Here is a 19,432-nt window from a genome sequence, read left to right as displayed (position 1 = left end):
GGGTATATAATCAGATTGGGAATACGAAATTAGACTTTTTCATCAGTTATTTGATTTTTTTTTACTAAATTTGTTTTGAAATGGGTAGTGAGTTGTGAATAAATTGATGTTTTCAAATTCAGTGAATTTGAGATTCTAAACTCTGTCCTATGTTTATTTTATAATTACTTTAATAAAACACAAAATTAATAAGTATGTTCACTATTAAAACAAATGAGTTAAAACCTAGGGCCTTAACTATATCATTATGTTACTTAATTGATCTGAGCACTTTAGTAGATGGGAAGCAGAGATGCTTCTGTGCACGCTGTCTCCATACTTGGATTTGGACAAAGTTGGATGACTGGTAATACCTAAGATTACCCTTAAACTTCTTTATGTTAACCACCCTTCATTTCTTTAGTCGAACTTCATGGGAGGCAGGAGAGGGAAAGAGGGGAAGCTTAGTACTTGACAATATCAAACTAGCTAATTCGTAATTCAGGAATTAATTCCTATGGATTTCTAAGAAGGTAGAGTGGGACTTCCCTTCCATTTTAGAGTATGTGGAGCCTCAGACTCAACTGCCTTCTCTTCCTTTTCTCTTTTTCACTAGAAGTATATAGATTACCTATACTCTGGAAGGTTCCTCCTCGTTCTCTTTTCTTCTCTTAGGAGCACTACCATCCTCCCTTGTCCAGATGTACACTTCTTGATTTTTTTTTTAATTTATTCATTTTTGGCTGTGTTGGATCTTCGTTGCCACGTGCAGGCTTTCTCTAGTCGCGGTGAGCGGGGGCTACTCTTCGTTGCAGTGCGCGGACTTCTCATTGCAGTGGCTTCTGTTGTTGCAGAGCATGGGCTCTAGGTGCACGGACTTCAGTAGTTGTGGCTCACGGGCTGCAGAGCACAGGCTCAGTAGTTGTGGCACACAGGCTTAGCTGCTCCATGGCATGTGGGATATTCCCAGACCAGGGCTCGAACCCATGTCCCCTGCATTGGCAGGCAGATTCTTAGCCACTGTGCCACCAGGGAAACCCCCAGTTCTTGATTTTATCCTTCTTTCTTCCCATTGGCCCCCTTTGTAGCCCAGGTCCTCATAAGATTATGGTCGTATATTGTGATAGCCTCTTAGTTGACTTGCATTTTCAATACCTTTTTCTTCTAAGCTATTCTTAGAAGATAGCTTCTAAGTTTTTAGGATAGCTTATATCTATCCTTGAAAGCTACTTAGATTTTTCTCAAACAGCACACTGATAATAGCTCTCTATCTTAAAAACCTATGGTGGTTCCCCCTTTCTAATTGTATTGAATCTAAACTCCTTTTCCTGGTTTCAAGCCTCTCCATCAGGAGTTCATCATCCAGTTATATTCCCCACTGTTTCTAATATAAATATCTTCCTTTACTTATATCTATCCAATTAGATGATGGTTGCTGTTTTTATTAATGAAAAACATATATGGTGATCCCTTTACCAGGAATGCTGTCCTCTCCACCAGTCTCTCCTCCATGAGTCCCCCTCTTACTGCTCCAGTCCTACCACCTCTCCCACCACTACGGACCCTCACACCTGAGGGCACTCTAGTGAAATGAAAGGACATCTTGAGCAACAAAGCATGTAGTAGATGAAGAACTTCCTAGAAGCAGCGGTAAAAACAGAGTTCCTGAAACTTGCTTGTCCATATATTTATGGCCTACATAAATCAGAGATTAAGAGTATTATATTTTAGACACTGTTGTTTCCTATGCGTTCAATTTTTTTTTGTTTCTGTAATTAAATTGGTCTTAAATAGGGGCTTTATTATCCCCCACAGTATTCATTTAGTAAATTACTCAGTCAACAAGTAGATATTAAGATACTGTTTACTGCTGTATCCCTAGCACATAGATCGAGAGACAAAAATCCCCATACTCCTGAAGGTTTATATTCTAACACAGAGTTAACACACTAGTCAGTTGATGCATTATACAGATTACCTGCCCCCATTTAATTAACAATAATCAGGAATATCAATCAACTTCTAATATATGTTGCATTCTTTAAGAATTAGCAGATTTATAGACTAACACTGTACATGAAATCTGAAAATAACATTGTATGTGAACTTATATCCTTTTTTATTGTTTAGTATTTTCTTCATGTGGCTTTAAAATTATCTTCTTGACAGTATGGGTAAAGATATAATGATGAGAGAAATGTGTCTCTTTTTCAGGTATGTGTTTTCCATAGTTTGCATTTGAAAAGGCAATAATGCTAATTTAGTTTGTGAAAATAAATAAAAAGCTGAAACCTTAAAATGCTTTGCCCATGAAAAATTTCAGTACATCTTCCAGAGTTGTTTTCGTCTCTGCCTACAGGGGTAAAGTCCGAATGGAATTAGAGAGGGAAATTCTACACTGCAACCTGCTGTGGCCATTTTTTTCTGTTGTTGCTGCTTCTCTAGTGGAGTTACTGCAGCTTAGGGACCTGTTTCTTGGAAATGGACATGTTTTACAAAATTATTTTTTAAATAAACGCCAGATCTTCAAGACGTGCTTTTTCTTTCTTCCGTCATGCTTCATAACATATTGTATTGTACTAACCCCTCATAATGGGAGGAGAGACTGCCTAGCAAGCAACCCACTGCCTACTAACATCAAGAGGGGCTAAATAAAACTTCATTTTCCTTGAAAGGACAACTTCTGCCGTATGGATATAATATTTATGTATTACGCTGTACAGTAGTTGATCTGGAATGCAGGTTTTATTTAATTTTATATTTTTCTGTGGCATTACAAAATGTGTACAAGTTTTGCCTTTATTTTCATCAGGGTCTTGTTAGGTGGTTGGCAAGTGAGTTGAATTGTATGTTGCATTTTTTTTCCCATGCTGTTTTAACTTGTAAATATATATGTGTTGATGATAGGATGATTACCTGGATTACTCTTAGGTGTTTGATCTGACATACTACTAGTGAAAACCATGCTGCTTATTCTTTAGTACAGTGGTTCTCAAACTTTAGTGTGCATCAGAATCCAGTGGAGGGCTTGTATAACATAGCCAGTCCTCACTCAGTTTCCAGTTCAGTAGGTGTGGGATGGAGCCGAAGAATTTGAATTTCTACCAAATTCCTAGGTGATGCTGACTGATGCTATTGGTTCAAGGGCCACACCTTGAGAACCACTGCTTTAATATTTTGAATAAGAGATATGTGAGGTGTTGTAAAATATTCATCAGAACTCCATCTCATTTCATATCTTAGGCATTTTATCTCATAAAGTTCTCTGGTTTTATAAATTTACATTGATTTACTGGCAAGTTTTATTTAGCTTTTATTTATTTATTGTTCTTTATAAGAAAAAACTACTGGGAGTTTAAATTAAAGTTTAAATCATTGCTGGGTTTTTAGTTATTTTCTTTCTTTCTTTCTTCCTTTCTTTCTTTTCTTTCTTTCTTTCTTTCTTTCTTTGTTTTTTTCCTTTGAAGCTGTGTTGAAATCCTTGTGTCCTGTAGATCCAGTGGAACCCATAAGTAATTCAGAACCATCAGTGGATTCAGATATGGGGAAAGTTTGTAAAAATGATACTGAAGAGGAAAATAATAAACCCTCTACAACCGACAATGAAATAAGTAATAGGACTGAGTATTTATGTGAATACCCTCTAGATGGTAAAAATAAAGACAATTCTGCAAATGAAGTCTTCCTCCAAGGAGCTGAAGAAAGAATGTATTACCAATGTGAGAGCGAAGATGAGTCCCAGCAGGCTGATGCAGGTGGCCTGGCCCCTGCCCACCCAACCCACGGGGCCTCATTGCAGCCCTCCATCAAGCAGAGGCTGGCACAGCTACAGCTGTCACCGGATTTTACCTTCACTGCTGGCCTCGCTGCAGAAGTGGCTGCTAGATCTCTCTCCTTTACTACCATGCAGGAACAGACTTTTGGTGATGAGGAAGAAGAACAAATAATGCAAGAAAATGAAAATGAGGTAGAAGAAAAGTAAGAACCAAGATTTCCATTAAGGATTTTAAATTGTTCTTTTTTGTGAAAGTGTTTTAACTTCAAGACTAGATATTCCACTGGAAAGGGAAAATGAGTGTAAGTTTACTATATTTAAAGCTAAGATGTGAATTTACAGGAAGAACCCTGGTTTTGAACAGCTGATCTGAAAATAGTAGTTTACCTGTAAATGGCAGATCTTTTAGGAAAATAAGAGAAAGGTAAGGGCTCTTTTGAATAAACTGCTATTTTATTTTCAGCACAACTGATTGATCTTGGAAATTCTTTAAGTATCTTTAATAACAAATGAATTTATCATTTCTTGCCAGAATTTACTACCATAAAATGACTGGGGTAATTCTGTTGCAAGAATATTAACATTTAGTATGGCTCCTTTTTACTGTATTCTTGCAGTTAATGACTGCAGCTATCATGTCAGTAACAAGTTGTTTGTATTTTATTTTTGTTTATACCAGTCTTAAAACAAAGATACACGTCTGAATAAAAAAAAAATTGAATTCATGCAATTGATGTGTACTGGGGTTTGGAACTAAAATGTAGTTTCAGAATTACTTGGCTTATAACGTGTCTTATGTTTCCTTGTTCGTATGTGTATTCAGTGGTTAATTTTAAGATTTCTAAATGATCTTTTAAAAAAACACATTGTTCCTTTTTAAGAATTACCCTTTCAGTTTTGTGTGTTTTATCTTTTTCTGTTCTTGTTGCAACGAAAAGAGATTATATCAAAGTGGGATCCCTATAAGTCTGAGGCCTCATCCTCAACTTTGCAAAAAACGTTCCCTTAATCAGTTTGCCTAGAGATAATGGGTGCCATTAACACAAGCAGGTCACCGTGCTGCTGATTTCTAGCCTGAAGCTGTACACCTCTCCACCTTAATAAGATTCTGGAAACATCCTGTCGGCTTCCTGGAAAGCATCCTTGTCTCCTTAATACTTTATTTACAAACTACCTCTTAAAAGGGGTTGCTTTCCAAATTGTCCAATCTCATCTGTTTTGTGTTGTGATTACATTTTCAAAGAGTGATATTTCCAGGAGTATATTGTTTTTTAATACCTATAGCTCCTATGCAGTGACGTAGTTTATAGACATTATTTGAGGAAAATGTAGGAAAAACTCAATTTATGCTGCTGTCCTAGAAAGGAAGTTGTGAATCTAGTATGCCTTTGGAGTTAAAAAACACTTTTGAATTCCTGTAACTTAGCACTTCAAGTGAGTAAATTTTCATATACCAAAGGGGATTTTTTTTCACTAATCTAAGGAAATTTATTTTTTATCCCGAGGAAAAACTTGGTTATGTTTTATATGAATAGTAGTGATCCTTTGTACTATAAGTGATTCTGCCTGTTGCTAAATATTCTAGGACTTAACCCATAATTAAGCTCTTAGGAGCAATATCTTAGGGTGGGCCTAGTTTACCACTTAGATAGTTAGCTAAATTTCAAGAAAAAATCTTGTGTTGTAACTGACTATTATATTCTTACATAACAATGCTTAAAGTTTATTTTCATTTTAAATTGCTTAGTTTGCCAGACTCCTTTTTTCCTTGAATTTAGAAGAATTATGGAAAAACTTGGTAATCTTTCTCTTAATCTGTAACCTTATATAAGAAGAATTAGAGTTTAATAATTTTTAATTCTTTTATTATATATGATTTTTATTATACCAGCTTGGGGAAAATATCTCCATAGTATTATATCAGTTTTATTTAATGCTTTCTAAGGTGATACTTTTTAATATTGAAAGACTAATTTTAATCAGAAATTCCTAACCTTCCAGTCTGATGTTTTATTCACTGGTTGTTACTTAGTTCCATGAAAATTCTACTTACTGAAACCATGAAATAAGGATCTTGGAATTTTAATTGAATGTTCTTTTTATGTAGTTTTCAAAATTTGTCATCTTTTAGAATATTTCCGAGATAAAATATCTTCCCTGTGAAAATTCCTAATTTTCTCTTATAATAGTCTAAAAGTCGTTGTTTTTCTGTTTTTTTCATGGGGCCACCTGCATTAGAATAAATCGTAGGTCTTATTTTTTTAATACAGATATGGGGCCATACTCCCAATTATTCTTAGTTGGTCATTTTGAAATGAGACCTAGCTGATGTTTATACCCGGTAAAATCTAAGAACTTCTGTCTAGGACTTTATTCTTCTTGCCGTGAATACCTTAGGAAATAAAACAAATAAGTCCATGTAATATAACTAGATATTCTTGTTACTTTTCAAATAATATTTCACTTTTTCTTATCAGGCTTGTGACTGGTTTTAATAGCTGCCACCCTATGTCCAAAAGAAGCCCTCTGGGGAAAATACTTTGTGGGGAAAATTTGTAATTGTGCTTTCCAAATTTAACAGTGGTATCTTGACAGAATAATTCTTGTAAGGAGTAATATCCTAACAGCTTTTAATATGAACGTTTCCATCGTTTATTTTAAAACTAGTACTTAAGGTAAGAATATATGAAAAGAGGCATTTAGATCACTCCTGAAGACAAGATTTTTGCCCTTTGCTTACCGTTAGGAAAGTCATGGCAGTAAATGATCTGGTGACAGTTATCATATCTTAAATCCCCCTCCCCCGCCTTTTTTCCCCCCAGCTTTCAGTAAAAGTCTACATATCTGGCCTATCTAGGGCGAGATTCTTGCTGGTCTTTGATTTGCAGTCTGCTGCTTATTTTCACAAGTTGTCTGTTTTTATCTGACTTCATAAGTTAAGACCTCATTAAAATTAATTGTACTTAACAACTTGTGAATATATTTCATTAGGAACTGATGCATTGACTCAAGTTTGATTTCTGAAGTTGAAGACAAGCAAGTCAGGAGAAACACATTTAAGGCAAATTACTAAGGAAATTTAAGAATATGGGTTTAAGGGTTTAATACAGAAGGATAGATCTAAGTTTAAGTTCCAGAACCATCATTTAAAAGCTTTGAGTGCAGCTGATGTAATAATATCATGGGGAGTTTTTCCAGCAAAACCCAAATTCTCTGAATTGCTAAATGATGTTTGCAACTTCTGACTTCTCAGCAATAGTTAAAAAGGAAATAAAACTTTTGAGGCTGGAAAACAAGATTTGGTTATATTAGTAACTACTTAGTAAATATGTTAGTAAAATAGGTTAAAAAATTTTAAACTCAATTTTCTTGAAAAATAAATAGTAATATTCTGATTCACATAATAAAAACAGTAAAGCTTTTAATGTTAAAGTATAGAAAGAATCAAATTCTGATACATTTCACAAAATTATAAGTCAACGGAGTGTTCATCAAAAGTAAACCCTAGAGGTCATTTCACTCTGGTGACTGACTTTTACTTACACATCATCAGTAATATAAAATATTTTGATAAATTATTAGAAATCATGTGGGAAGAAAAGTTCAACGGGTTTGGTTTAATCATAGTATATTGTTTCTGTATCCAAACAAAACAAGAACTAAATACCATAATGCTGTGGTTTAACTCATTATTTGAACTAAAGTGGATATGCCGTGAATGATAACCAGAGAAAACACAGAGGTTGATTTATTCTTCCAATTCTAGTTATAAGACATATCTATGCAAATCACACAAAATTACAAAATGAAGCTACAAATATTTTAGAAGAGAAAATATGGGGGGAAATATCCTAAGTACAGTAACAATTCATTTCTGTCATCATTGACAGGTGACTAACTTGCATAAGTTAATTTTTCAGTTAACTGAAGCAAATCAGTTTAATCGTCAATTTTTTTAAAACAGTTTTATAAGAAATATTCTAAAATATACTTTATACTTGTCCATGTTTTCTTTGTCATCTTTAAGAACATTACTTCCTATCATGGGGTGATAAACAGAAATTCACTTAGGGGCTACTGAGATATATAATGCCCCTTTTCTACATGACCTTGTATTGCTATGCTTTTTGAGTTATGTCTGTTTTTCACGGTTTCTCTATCTTCCCTTTAATCAACTGTCACTTTTTGCTGCTGTTTTGTGTGCCTGCCTTCCGCACTAGGCCCTAATTTGCTGCTTCTAATCTGCTGTGGACTGAGAAACCAGATTGCCAAGCTTGCTAGAATTGTGTCTAAAATAAGAGTAAGTAGACTGAACAAAGCTTAAAGGGGTTTTCTGTCAGTAAAGTGCATGGACTTTGTGGTATCTGTTTGTCTGCTTAGCATACTTTTGTTTGCCTCTTAGTTCTTTACTAAGAATTTGCTAAAAATACCTGTTTGAATATATGATTGCCATACATTTAAAGTATTAATTCAGTTTTTATATGGTGATGTTTCTAGGACTTTACATTAATGAATTCAGCTATAAAAGAAAATTTGACTATCATCTTTATATAAATCATTGTGTATATTTTAGGGAAATGTTAAATATTCTGTTCTTGTTAAATGTTCTAGTATAGTATGCAGAGTTAAAACTTAGAGCACTATAAATGGACTTCAACTGTGTTCACCAAGATTTATATTCTAGAACTAATTGGTTTGAGACTAAACATGCCTGGCTAATTTAGTAAGAACTGTCTAACTGAATATTTGGGGAATGAGTCATTCTAGATATCCCAGTTTTCTATGGAGCTTAAACCTCTTTAAGCATTTAAAAATTTTGAAATAATTTCTGAAGGATCTTAGTTCCCGGACCAGGAATCAAACCCGTACCCCCTGCAGTGGAAGCGCAGAGTCTTAACCACTGGACCGCCAGGGAAGGCCCTGATGGAAGTGTTTTTAAAACTGACTATGTATTGCTGTCTTCTCAAACAATATATGAAATAAATTAGATGTCAAAATGATCGTTACTAACAATAGTTTTACTGTAATAGACTAATTAGGCACTGAGAGCTATATGCCCCTTTACTAAATAACTCCATTCTGCTGTGCCTTTTTTGTTTTCTTTGTTTTCTAATAGTTCTGATTCCTCTAATTCATATTAGTGCTCACTGCAGTGTGCCTGTAGCAATAGACTTTCTCCACCTTCATAATGCTTCTTCTAGTCTGCTTCAGTTTTGGAAACCAGGTGACTAAGACAGCTAGCAGAATGTATAAATACAAAGTAAGAGTAAACTGACTCAGTGAAGACCTGAAAAACTGGATTATACTTAAGTGTGTGGATTTTGTGACATCTATTACTACCTATTTCATTGCTATCTTTAAAATAAGTGTACTGTATTAGATTCCTGTTCTCAAAATAGGAGAGCTGTTAGTGTACAAAAGGAACCATTTTGTTTCCATACTTTACCTTCTATATATTTCACTCTAATTTTTCGGCTCCAATTAAAACCAGTCCACTCAAGTTAGCATTTTCTATAGTACTTTCTATTTGAGTTGGATGCCACATGCTGCTAAGAATTTCTTTGGCTGGGTTGTTTTTGTTATGTTGCTTTTGTTTTTAGAGACCTTGTATCTTCATTTCCAAAACATGAAGTAGGTTGAGCCCTGGAAAATAAGGAAACTTTTCATTATTGATACCATAGAGAACTGAGAAGTAATAAGGTTTTTAGACTGTAGACAATTATACACAAAGAATTTATTCTTTGATTATGCAGGTTCTTAAGACAATATCTTTATTTTCATTCAATTAAATGTGTATTAAAAGCTGGCCAAATGTTACTGTGTTAGATCTAATGGTATTGACAGATACTTGAATGACTGAATTCCCACTGTCATTCTATATTTTGCATGTTTAAATGATAATTTAATGTGTTAATTAATCAAGCATGATGATTTTTCTCGTGAAAAATAAACATTAAATTTGCATGTTATAATGATTGCAAGCAAAATACAAATGTCTAGAAAGGGATATTTGTCTGGGATTAGCATTGAACAACTTGGTTTTACCAACAGGCTGATTGTGTTTTAGTAACCATATGTTGATTCATCCTTCCATCTAATTACAGGGTAGTTAGAGAATCAATCTACTTATTTTATGGCCATGCCTCAAACTCAGCTTTCAGTTATTCATGCTACTAGAAGGGAATTATGATATAGTATTCATCAAAAAATAGATGATCCAAACCAGTTTCTTGAGTTGAGGCTGCTATTACAAAATAGCTATGAGGCCAAACTTGGCTTGGTGGTACAGGAGAAAAATTCTCTTTGAGTATAGTTGTGAGAGGAAAATGATTCTACTTAGTGTAATTGCTATAAACCAAAAAGAAGGATGAATTGATTCCAGAATTCACACATATAAAAGTTTAACGTGAATAAGGAGTTGATTTTATGGATATCCTAAAATGTGTGATAAATTAAAATACATATGATAGTGTTTTAAATGCTGTAAATTTTAATATATTTTAACCTGTTAGCAATTAAATTAGTTTGCCTCATTCCTATTTACTGAATTTCGTTTGGCATATATCAAACATGTTACTGCAGTAGGACAGTATTTAAGTTGTGTATGCTTCGGAATACACTATTTTAAAAAGTGAGTATATTCTCTGAGATATTGTTGTACAAATATATTTTTCCTCTCATATTTTAAGAGTTTCTCAAGCTAAGGGGTAATTTTACTATTTTGGACTTAACATTTTTCACTTTGTAGCATTTCTTAAAGGTTGGCTACCTACAGATTATTTTATCATTGAACATATTTTTAAAAACTAAAACATGTCTTTTACAAGTTTATTCTTTTATAATATTTCCTGAGAAATTACATATACTTTTTCCCCTCCCAAGTCAATCTGCATTACCTCCATTTTTAAATCAAAGTATTTTCTGCACTTTTATTTCACCAACCTGTACCTTCTATTCATACCATGACTTAAATAATGCTCACTCAGGCACAGTACTAGCATCTGGCAATGTACAGAAAGCTCCAGATATGTTACTCCCATCCCTTAAAGACTGGCTTATGGTTCTGGTACAGCCCTGGAGGTCCATATGAGTGAAAAGCCCAGAAGTCTGCCTGAGCTGAAAGCACTCCCAAGGAGTTTGGTTTTGTTTGGGTTTGTTCTAGGTATGGTCCCAGGGATCCCAGATCAAACCAGGCCCCTGGGCCTATCCTAGAACCAACCTAAACTCGCGCATCATTCCTGGAACGTCAAGAGTATGAAGATGGAAGATAACCTGAGGCTGACGAGACATCCTGCGTTCACTTTTTTTTGTATGTGTGCCTACACGTTAGCAAGAATTGGTTGGTTAATCCTTCTAAAATAAAGGGATGACAGTGGACAAGATAAAGACTTTGACATTATAGTAATTTATCACAATGGGAATGTGGTATGTAATATGGTTATTATTAATTGCCAGTGAGAAGAATTGTTCTTAATTATCAGGTCTCTATTTTTAGGTTAAACAACTTAGCCACCAAAACAAATTCTCCCCCAAATTAATGATTTCTGTTTTTGTTTTTCTCAAAGACTTCCTACTCAACAATATTATTATCAGTCTCATTTAACTAATTTTTCATCGTTTCTAAAAGGTATTAGTGTTTGCTTTCTGGCTGCACTGATAAGTGATTTAAACTCTTGTTTCTGGAATCTAATGCCTTTTTCTTTTAATCTGTTACTGAATCTACCACATTGCCTTCAGCTTGCTTTTTTTTTTTTTTTTTTTTTTTTTTTTTTTTTTTTTTGGTGGTACGCGGGCCTCTCACTATTGTGGCCTCTCCCGTTGCGGAGCACAAGCTCCGGACGTGCAGGCTCAGCGGCCATGGCTCACGGGCCCAGCCACTCTGCGGCATGTGGGATCTTCCCAGACCGGGGTACGAACCTGTGTCCCCTGCATCGGCAGGTGGACTCTCAACCACTGCGCCACCAGGGAAGCCCCAGCTTGCTTTTTGAGGTTCAGATCTGGGAAGAACCTTAGCATCATTTGTAGACACACTGTCCCTTGTTAGACTCGTTGTAGGCTACATTTTAGAATCTGCTGTGGTTGATGAAAATCTAGGATGATAGAGTGGAAATGGTTGATACTTCACATTTTACAAAAGTATTTTGTAAGGTTTTTAGCAGGTTTCCTTTTTTTTCATTCCCTGTTGCTCTGGATTTTAAAAATATTCTGACCTAGTTGATTAATCAAATAGTCTAACATCGTAACTGTGGCATCGCTATAGTCACATAACATGTTTTGTTTAATTTGGAGGACAAGATTTCTGAAAAGGCATTGAAAAGACCCCCAAATCCAAAGGTTATTTATTATACACAATGAAAATGTATACTTTTGGTAATACTGGCATTTCAGTAGGTTTAGACCATGTTAGAAATAATTGCAGACTAATCAGGGACTCTACACATGACAGGAGCTGAAACTGTGCTGTTCCTCCAAGCCTTGTCACACCAGAAAAATTGGGTCAATGAGGAATCCTTTAAAATAGGACTGTGGGCCTGTTGAAGCTCATTCTGAAGAACTCAACCCTGGGATTAGTTCTGTACTACATGTATTATGTAGATGCTTCATCCCACAGATTCTATTATTTTTGCCTTTTAAATCTTATTATGTTTAAGCTTCTCAGTGTTTTTCTTTTTGCACAATGTTTTCCTGTTTGCATAAATCGAAACACTGTACATGTTACTATATATATATATACACATATATTTTAATAAAACAGTAGACTTTGGATCTAATGATTTTGGATTTTGATTCTTTTTAAAGCTAAATGATTTAAATGCTTTTTATTATCTTGTAAATTCACTCTTAATTTATGCCTCAAGTCTTCTCATTCATTTTTTCTCTAATGAACTATATAGAATTAAATAAGTGAGCCTTATATTCAGCTTCTGCCAGAATTTATGACATTTTGTATTTACCCAAACATGAAAAAGTTCTGTCATCGGCATTCTTGTATGAGTGCACTAATCTGTGAGCATAGTTAACTGTATTTCTTGACAGAGCCCACCTTAGGTGTATGTAGAATAAGTATTCTCAGTTAGGGGAGGGCCTTTGTACTCGCTTTTAACATTGTTACATATGAACACTGAAAACAGGAATTTGTGTACTGTCCAACAGAGTTTAGGCATATTTAGATAGTAAGTTTCTAAAGTCTGCCTTCACTTTAGATACTTTTGGAGTGTTAAGCTGTATTTTTTAAATATAATTTAAAAATATTCTTTCAGATATGTTTTAATTTTTACCTTTTGACTACTTATATAGTAAAACTGTACATTTCCAACCTTAATTGAAGACTTGAGAGTATAACTTTTTTTTAACACAGTAATTTCTTTAATAACTTTATGTATTTAATTATATTGAATTCTTGTCAACTGTTTTAAAAGATTTTACCAAAACCCAACAGTAGGTTTGTACATATCTGTATTATTGTTGTTCCTTCTAAGCTTAAGAAGTCTCCAATAAAATCTGTACTTCTTTATATTTTGTACCTTTTTTACTCTGGTGTTTGCAGCATGAATTAGCCAAAAGATAAAATTTCTTTTTCTCTTCCTTCTTCTGTCTCTATTTTTCTATTGTATTTTTTGAGAATTTATTAATATACCCACAAAAGACAGCAGTTGTCTAGGAAGGCCTTGGATTCATTAGTCTTAAGTTTTGTTTGGTCATTCAGGTGCCTCACATTGTATTAAATATTTTATCAGAGTGAAAACAGCAGATTAAGTCTAAAAGCTCCATGTTAACCATTCTCAGTGACTGTCAGCCACTGGATACATTCTAATCCTGTTGTATTTGTTGACTTATATGGCCTCCGTGACAGAAAGGACATACTGAACTAAGAAGGGAGTTAACGTCCAATGGATCATACTTGTCCTATGTAATGAATGAATGATTGTTTTTAACTTTCCTAAGCTTAGCTATAGTCTTGGGAACATTTGTGGTAATTCCACAGTGGCTCTGCAGACTGAATGCTGGTTACAGAGAAAGTGGCCTTCTTCAAACTGAACTTTTAAATTAAAAAGCTACCTCTTTGCAGAAAAGATTTTGAGGCAAGGAATAAATATTCATAAAGGCAGTTCTTGAAATTTGGCCCTTGTCTGGGATTTGTGAGATAAGGTAGATAGTATATGGTTACTCTACCAGATTCTGAAGTCATTGGGTAGGAAATATCCCATATTATAATCCCTCCTTGTCTTCACAATTTGCTTTTGAAGGTCCCTAGCAGATGTGCTATAACCATTGAAAATAAAGGTGGCAAATAGTAATTTTCCCCGAATGTGCATCTGTAAAAATTAATAAAACACTTTCAGAATCTGACCATATGAAAAGTAGTCCTATTTGTTTGAAGTAAGATCTTAAGCGTGTCCCTACGAGAAAATGTTTGTTTTTATATGCAAAGTAATATTAGGTAATAAACATGATCCTGGAACTTGAATATGTTGTTTGAAGATAAAGAAACAGGCTCAGTAATTTTCTCACTCATAGTCATACACATGGAGTGGCAGTCCCAGTATCCCAACCAATTCTAAAAAGACACCACATCTGTTCATCATTATGATAAGCTACTTGTGGATACTTTTCATTTTACAGTTAACCTGTAAGATAAAGTACAGAGCCCTGAATTTGGAAGTCAGTAGAGTTGGATTATGGGCAAAACTACTTCTCTAAGTCTCAGGCAAATCACTTAACTGTAATGAGCCACAGTTTCCAGAGTAAGAAAAAAACCTAACAATTGTGATTTATGAATTGGACTAGACCTCTAAAATCCTCTTCTAGTAGTAAATTCTCAAGATTGTCTGTTTCTTAATAAATGTAAAGCGAAATCTGACATTTTGTTCCAGGGTACAAGAGAGCTTATATTTATGCGCAGGTGAGCATCTTGAAAATTAATCAACTTTTAGAGATTAGAAAGGTTAAGAAGAAGTGGCAGGGGAGGGAGATGGTAAATAGTTTTAAAACAATGTAGCTGGTCCAGCACAGAACAGAACCTGCTAAGGACTAAGTATACCTTATTTTTTAAAGCAATCCAATACAAGTATTTAACAGGGGAGTCTAAGAATTCAAAAGGAACAGTTGTTCTCTCTGATAACGTACTCTTTCTTTCCCCTTAGATAACATAATCTTTAAATCATGAAGGGGTGTCCTATTGCAAGGTTTTCTCTGGGAAGAGAATTTTCTTGTTTTTCTTCATTTCAGCAACAAAAGAATCTCTCGTTTCATATCTAGGACTATCTATAGCCAATGCTGGCCGAAATGGAGTTTGGTGTGGTTCTGTGATCTAAAACACTTTATTCTTTAGCACCCATGAAGCTATTAGCCATGAAGCTACTTACCTCACCTGATAGCCAGATTACTATGTACAGTATATTATAGATGTGAATATTTTATAAGACCTGAAGAATTTAACAGTGATAATCTCTTGAACAGTAACATAAGGGTGACTTTTAGCCAGCTTTTTCACCAGGATAAATGTGAAACACTTGTATAATAGGGGAAAAAAGTGTAATTTAAGAAACTGATAAGTTGCAAATGTACAGGTTGTCGTTGTTATTTTGGGCTTATATTCATTCATATAAGCCATCACCTCTTAGGTTAAAGCTGGAGGCTAGAGAAAAGGAGACAAGACTGCAATCTTCTGTTCTTGCAGAAATAAGTTGGTCAAAATACAGAAAAATGTTAGGCTAGAAAAAAAACCCTTAAGTTTGTATATGTCCTGAAGCCAGGATATGACCTAACACAGTACCAAAATTCAAAATGTTTTCTTACTGAAATCATGTTGAAATTGAGTTTCAGTTACCTTCAAAACCTGGAATAAATAATCCAGAGGTTCTCAGCATTTTGTCAACTAAGGACCCCGATGCTATTTTCCCCATGGGCCCCATGCTTTGAATAATTTTCATCTATCACATAATATATATTAATTAAAACCCTGTAAGTTGCACACCCTCCCAATCTCTCTCTTTTTTTTTTTTTTTTTTCTTTTTTAAACTAGCCAAAGCTATAATGGCCTTTTAGTTTGAGTGTGTGCTGCATGCCAGGCACTGGTCTTAGTGCTGAAGACAGCAATGAACAAAACAAAGCTTCTGCCCTCATTGAACACTAGAGAGGAGAGTCAGACAACTTAATATATTGGGTGGGTCAGCTGTACAGAAAATGAAGCCAAGTAAGGGATATGGAGGACGCAGAGTGCTTTTTATATAGGGCAGTCAGGTATGAGGGAGTGAGGGAACCAGCCCCACAAGTAGAAGAGTATTACAAAAGCAGTAAGTGAGAGGGCCTTGAGGCAGGAACAGAAGCAAAGAGACAAGTGTGGCTGAAGCCCCGTGAGAAACGGGCTGGCCAGTCAAGGAGGGCCTTGGAATGAATAAGGCTTTTACTTTGAGTTAGGAAGCAACTGGAGGTTTTTAAGCAGTGGAGTGACATGACTTAAGATTTTTAGAGTTACTAAGTTTAAAAAGCATTCTTCCATGTGGACGTCTGACAGGGATGGGGAGAAGGGAGACCTGTTGGCTATTGCAGTGATCTGTGTGAGGGATGATGGGTGGTGGTGGTGAAGGTAGTGATGGGTGATCAAATTCTGGATATATGTTGAAGGTAGAGCCAACAGGACTTGCTGATATAATGAATGTGCAGTATAAGAAAGGGGAGGTCTAGAGGATTCTAAGGTGTTTGGCCTGAGCAACTGGAAGAACAGAGTTGTCATTTATTGAGATGGGGCAGCCAAGTGAGGTTTGGGTAGAAATTGAGCTGGTTTTGGATAGGCTAAATATGAAATACTTACTAATCTTTAGGTGGAAATGCTGAACAGGCAATTAGATATATGAGTCTAAGTTTAGGAGCAGACCGGGAGATGTCAGCATTTAGGGTGGTGGTTAAAGTGTGAACATAGGTCAGAGGATGGAGTCAGAGCACTGAGATCCTTGGGGCATCTGAAGTTGGAAATCGAGACACAAAGGAAACTGCAGGACTTCCCTGGTGATGCAGTGGTTAAGAATCTGCCTGCCAATTCAGGGGACACGGGTTTGAGCCCTGGTTCGGGAAGGTCCCACATGCCGCAGAGCAACTAAGCCCGTGCCCCACAGCTACTGAGCCTGCGCTCTAGAGCCCGTGAACCACAACTACCGAGCCACAGGCCTAGAGCCCATGCTCCGCAACAAAAGAAGCTACTGCAAGGAGAAGCCCGTGCACCGCAGCAAAGAGTAGCCCCCACATAGCAACGAAGACCAACACAGCCCCCCCAAAAATATATATATATATATATATATACATAAAATAATCATAATGTAAAGAGCTAAATATTTAAAAAAAGAAAAAAGGAAACTGCAAAGAAGACTTAAAGCAGTCAGGGACATAGGAGTGGTGTCCTGAGGCTGAATGAAGAAAGTATTTTATAACAGAGGCAGTGGTTAACATGTCAAATGCTGCTAAAAGATCAAGAAAGATAAGGCCATTTGTATATCTTCTTTGGAGAAATGTCTGCTCAAGTCCTTTGCCCATTTTTTTTTAATTAATTAATTTATTATTTATTTTTGACTGTGTTGGGTCTTTGTTGCTGTGCGCGGGCTTTCTTTTGTTGTGGCGAGCAGGGGCTACTCTTTGTTGTGGTGCGTGGTCTTCTCATTGCAGTGGCTTCTCCTGTTGTGGAGCACGGGCTCTAGGCAAGCAGGCTCAGTAGTTGTGGCTCCAGGGCTCTAGAGCACAGGCTCAGTAGCTGTGGCGCACGGGTTTAGTTGCTCCGCAGCATGTGGGATCTTCCCGGACCAGGGCTCGAACCCGTGTGCCCTGCATTGGCAGGTGGATTCTTAAGCTCTGCGCCACCAGGGAAGTCCCTGCCCATTTTTTAATTGGGCTATTTATTTATTTTCTTGTTGAGTTTTAGGAGTTCTTTATATAGTCTGGGTATTAATCCTTTATCGGATATATACTTTGCAAATAGTTTTCCCCTTCCGTGAGTAGTGTTTTCACTCTCTTGATAGTGTCCTTTGACACACAGACATCTTTAATTTTGATGTAGGAAAAATCCTATTTTTTCTTTTGTTGTTAAGTTTCCTTCTCTTTTCAAGAAAGTCAATAATAACACCTGGTTCATAGGATTATTATGAGGATTAAATAAATTAATACATGTGAATACATGTAAAGAGATTGGGACAATACTCGCCACATAAGAAGCACTCAATAAATATTAGCTAGTATTCAGGCTAAGCTTAGTACAAAATACCTGGGTCAGAGGGATAGAAATAGATCATGTGACATGGAAGCCACAGGAGTAGATAGTCTCAAGAAGAGCATGATCAACAGTGCAAAATGATGCAGAGATGTCAAATAAGATCACACAAACTTCGACTTGATACCAACAAGGTAAGACAGTGGTGTGACAGATGCCAAATTATACTGGATGGAAAAAAACTGTTAGGCCCTTTTTGGGTCCAGGGCCAGGTTTCCTGCTGTTTCAGCACTTACGGTGTTCCAAAACGAGATTGAACCTATTTGGGTTTGCTGATGTACAAATCTGACTCGATTTGGAGTCAGAACAACAGGTTCAAGTCCGTGGTCTCCTACCATGTGATGCCTGTGCTCACTTCCAGAGTTCCAGTTCCCTCACTCGTAGAGGACAATCATTCCTACTTTACAAGGTCAACGACAAGGTTAAGTGAAGAGTAAGCATGATGGTAAGTCATTAATTATCATTGCCATAATAAATCGTTCTACTCTAACTCCTTGTTCTAAGGTTCTAGCATTCAGTAGTTCTGCCTGCATGCCAGGTCTTGTGAAGTGGGGTATTCTTATTTCACAGATAATTGGCTTACAGGTTTGTAATGGTAATAAGATAATATTAATACATGTGAAATGCTTATGACAATTGGGCTGCTGTTGTATTCTTTTTTCCTTTTGATGTGGACCATTTTTAAAGTCTTTATTGAACTTGTTACAATATTGCTTCTGTTTTACGTTTTGGTTTTTTGGCCTAGAGGCATGTGAGATTTTAGCTCCCTGACCAGGGATCAAACCTGCACCCCCTGCATTGGCAGGTGAAGTCTTAACCACTGGACCACCAGGGAAGTCCCACTGCTGTTGTATTCTATCAGAAAGTTTTTTCCTGATTTTTAGTGGTGACTGTCTTCAGGTCTGCTTCCTGAGCCCACTGCATTCCTCATGCTTGTGATGTTCACCAACTTAACTCATCCTCAGCTGTTGCTGTAAAAAGCAAGTGCTTAAAATATTACCATTGACTAGATCAATGGACCTTTTTGTTCACTTTGTTTGGGTTGTAGACATGAGAATTCATTTAACTGAGCTGTGAGTGCATTGCAGAAGTTTGTTTGGGGATTTCATCTGCAGTTCAGTAAACAGAACATGGGGTTCCCACTGAGTTCCTACAGCTACCAAAGCAAAGATGTTTTCAGCGAAGTTAACTGTCCAGGCCTGATCAATCTCACCCTTATGAGCTGCATTTCAGGGCAGGATGTTAAGTCACATTTATTTAGTCTGGTTTGTACCTTGTTGTGTGGCTTCTCTTATTCTTTTTTTAGAGTTTATATTTCTTTTTGATTTATTACATATCCCAGGATACCTTAGGAATGAATACATTTTCAAAACATAATAAGAATAAATTCTATAAAGAATACTTGAGGGCTTCCCTGGTGG

At 36.0% G+C, this 19,432-nt stretch overlaps 1 protein-coding gene across 13 annotated transcripts in view; it reads left to right on the top strand.

The window, feature by feature from the left end:
- The window catches only part of VEZT (vezatin, adherens junctions transmembrane protein), an 80,760-nt gene extending 68,235 nt beyond the window's left edge, over nucleotides 1-12,525 (top strand). For 10 of the 13 annotated variants that reach the window (XM_019918385.3, XM_019918383.3, XM_019918386.3 and 7 more), the window contains one exon: nucleotides 3,447-12,525. In XM_019918385.3, the coding sequence (XP_019773944.1) occupies nucleotides 3,447-3,961 (515 nt within the window). In that variant the 3' untranslated portion in view covers nucleotides 3,962-12,525. The other 3 variants (XM_019918379.3, XM_019918389.3, XM_019918388.3) reach the window with 3 other exon arrangements.
- Nucleotides 12,526-19,432: the final 6,907 nt, after the last annotated feature.

This window comes from Tursiops truncatus, chromosome 11 (assembly GCF_011762595.2).
Source record: "Tursiops truncatus isolate mTurTru1 chromosome 11, mTurTru1.mat.Y, whole genome shotgun sequence".
NCBI classification, from domain to species: domain Eukaryota; kingdom Metazoa; phylum Chordata; class Mammalia; order Artiodactyla; family Delphinidae; genus Tursiops; species Tursiops truncatus.
Note: the sequence above shows the minus strand (reverse complement) of the source record. Positions and strands in the feature narration are given on the sequence as shown.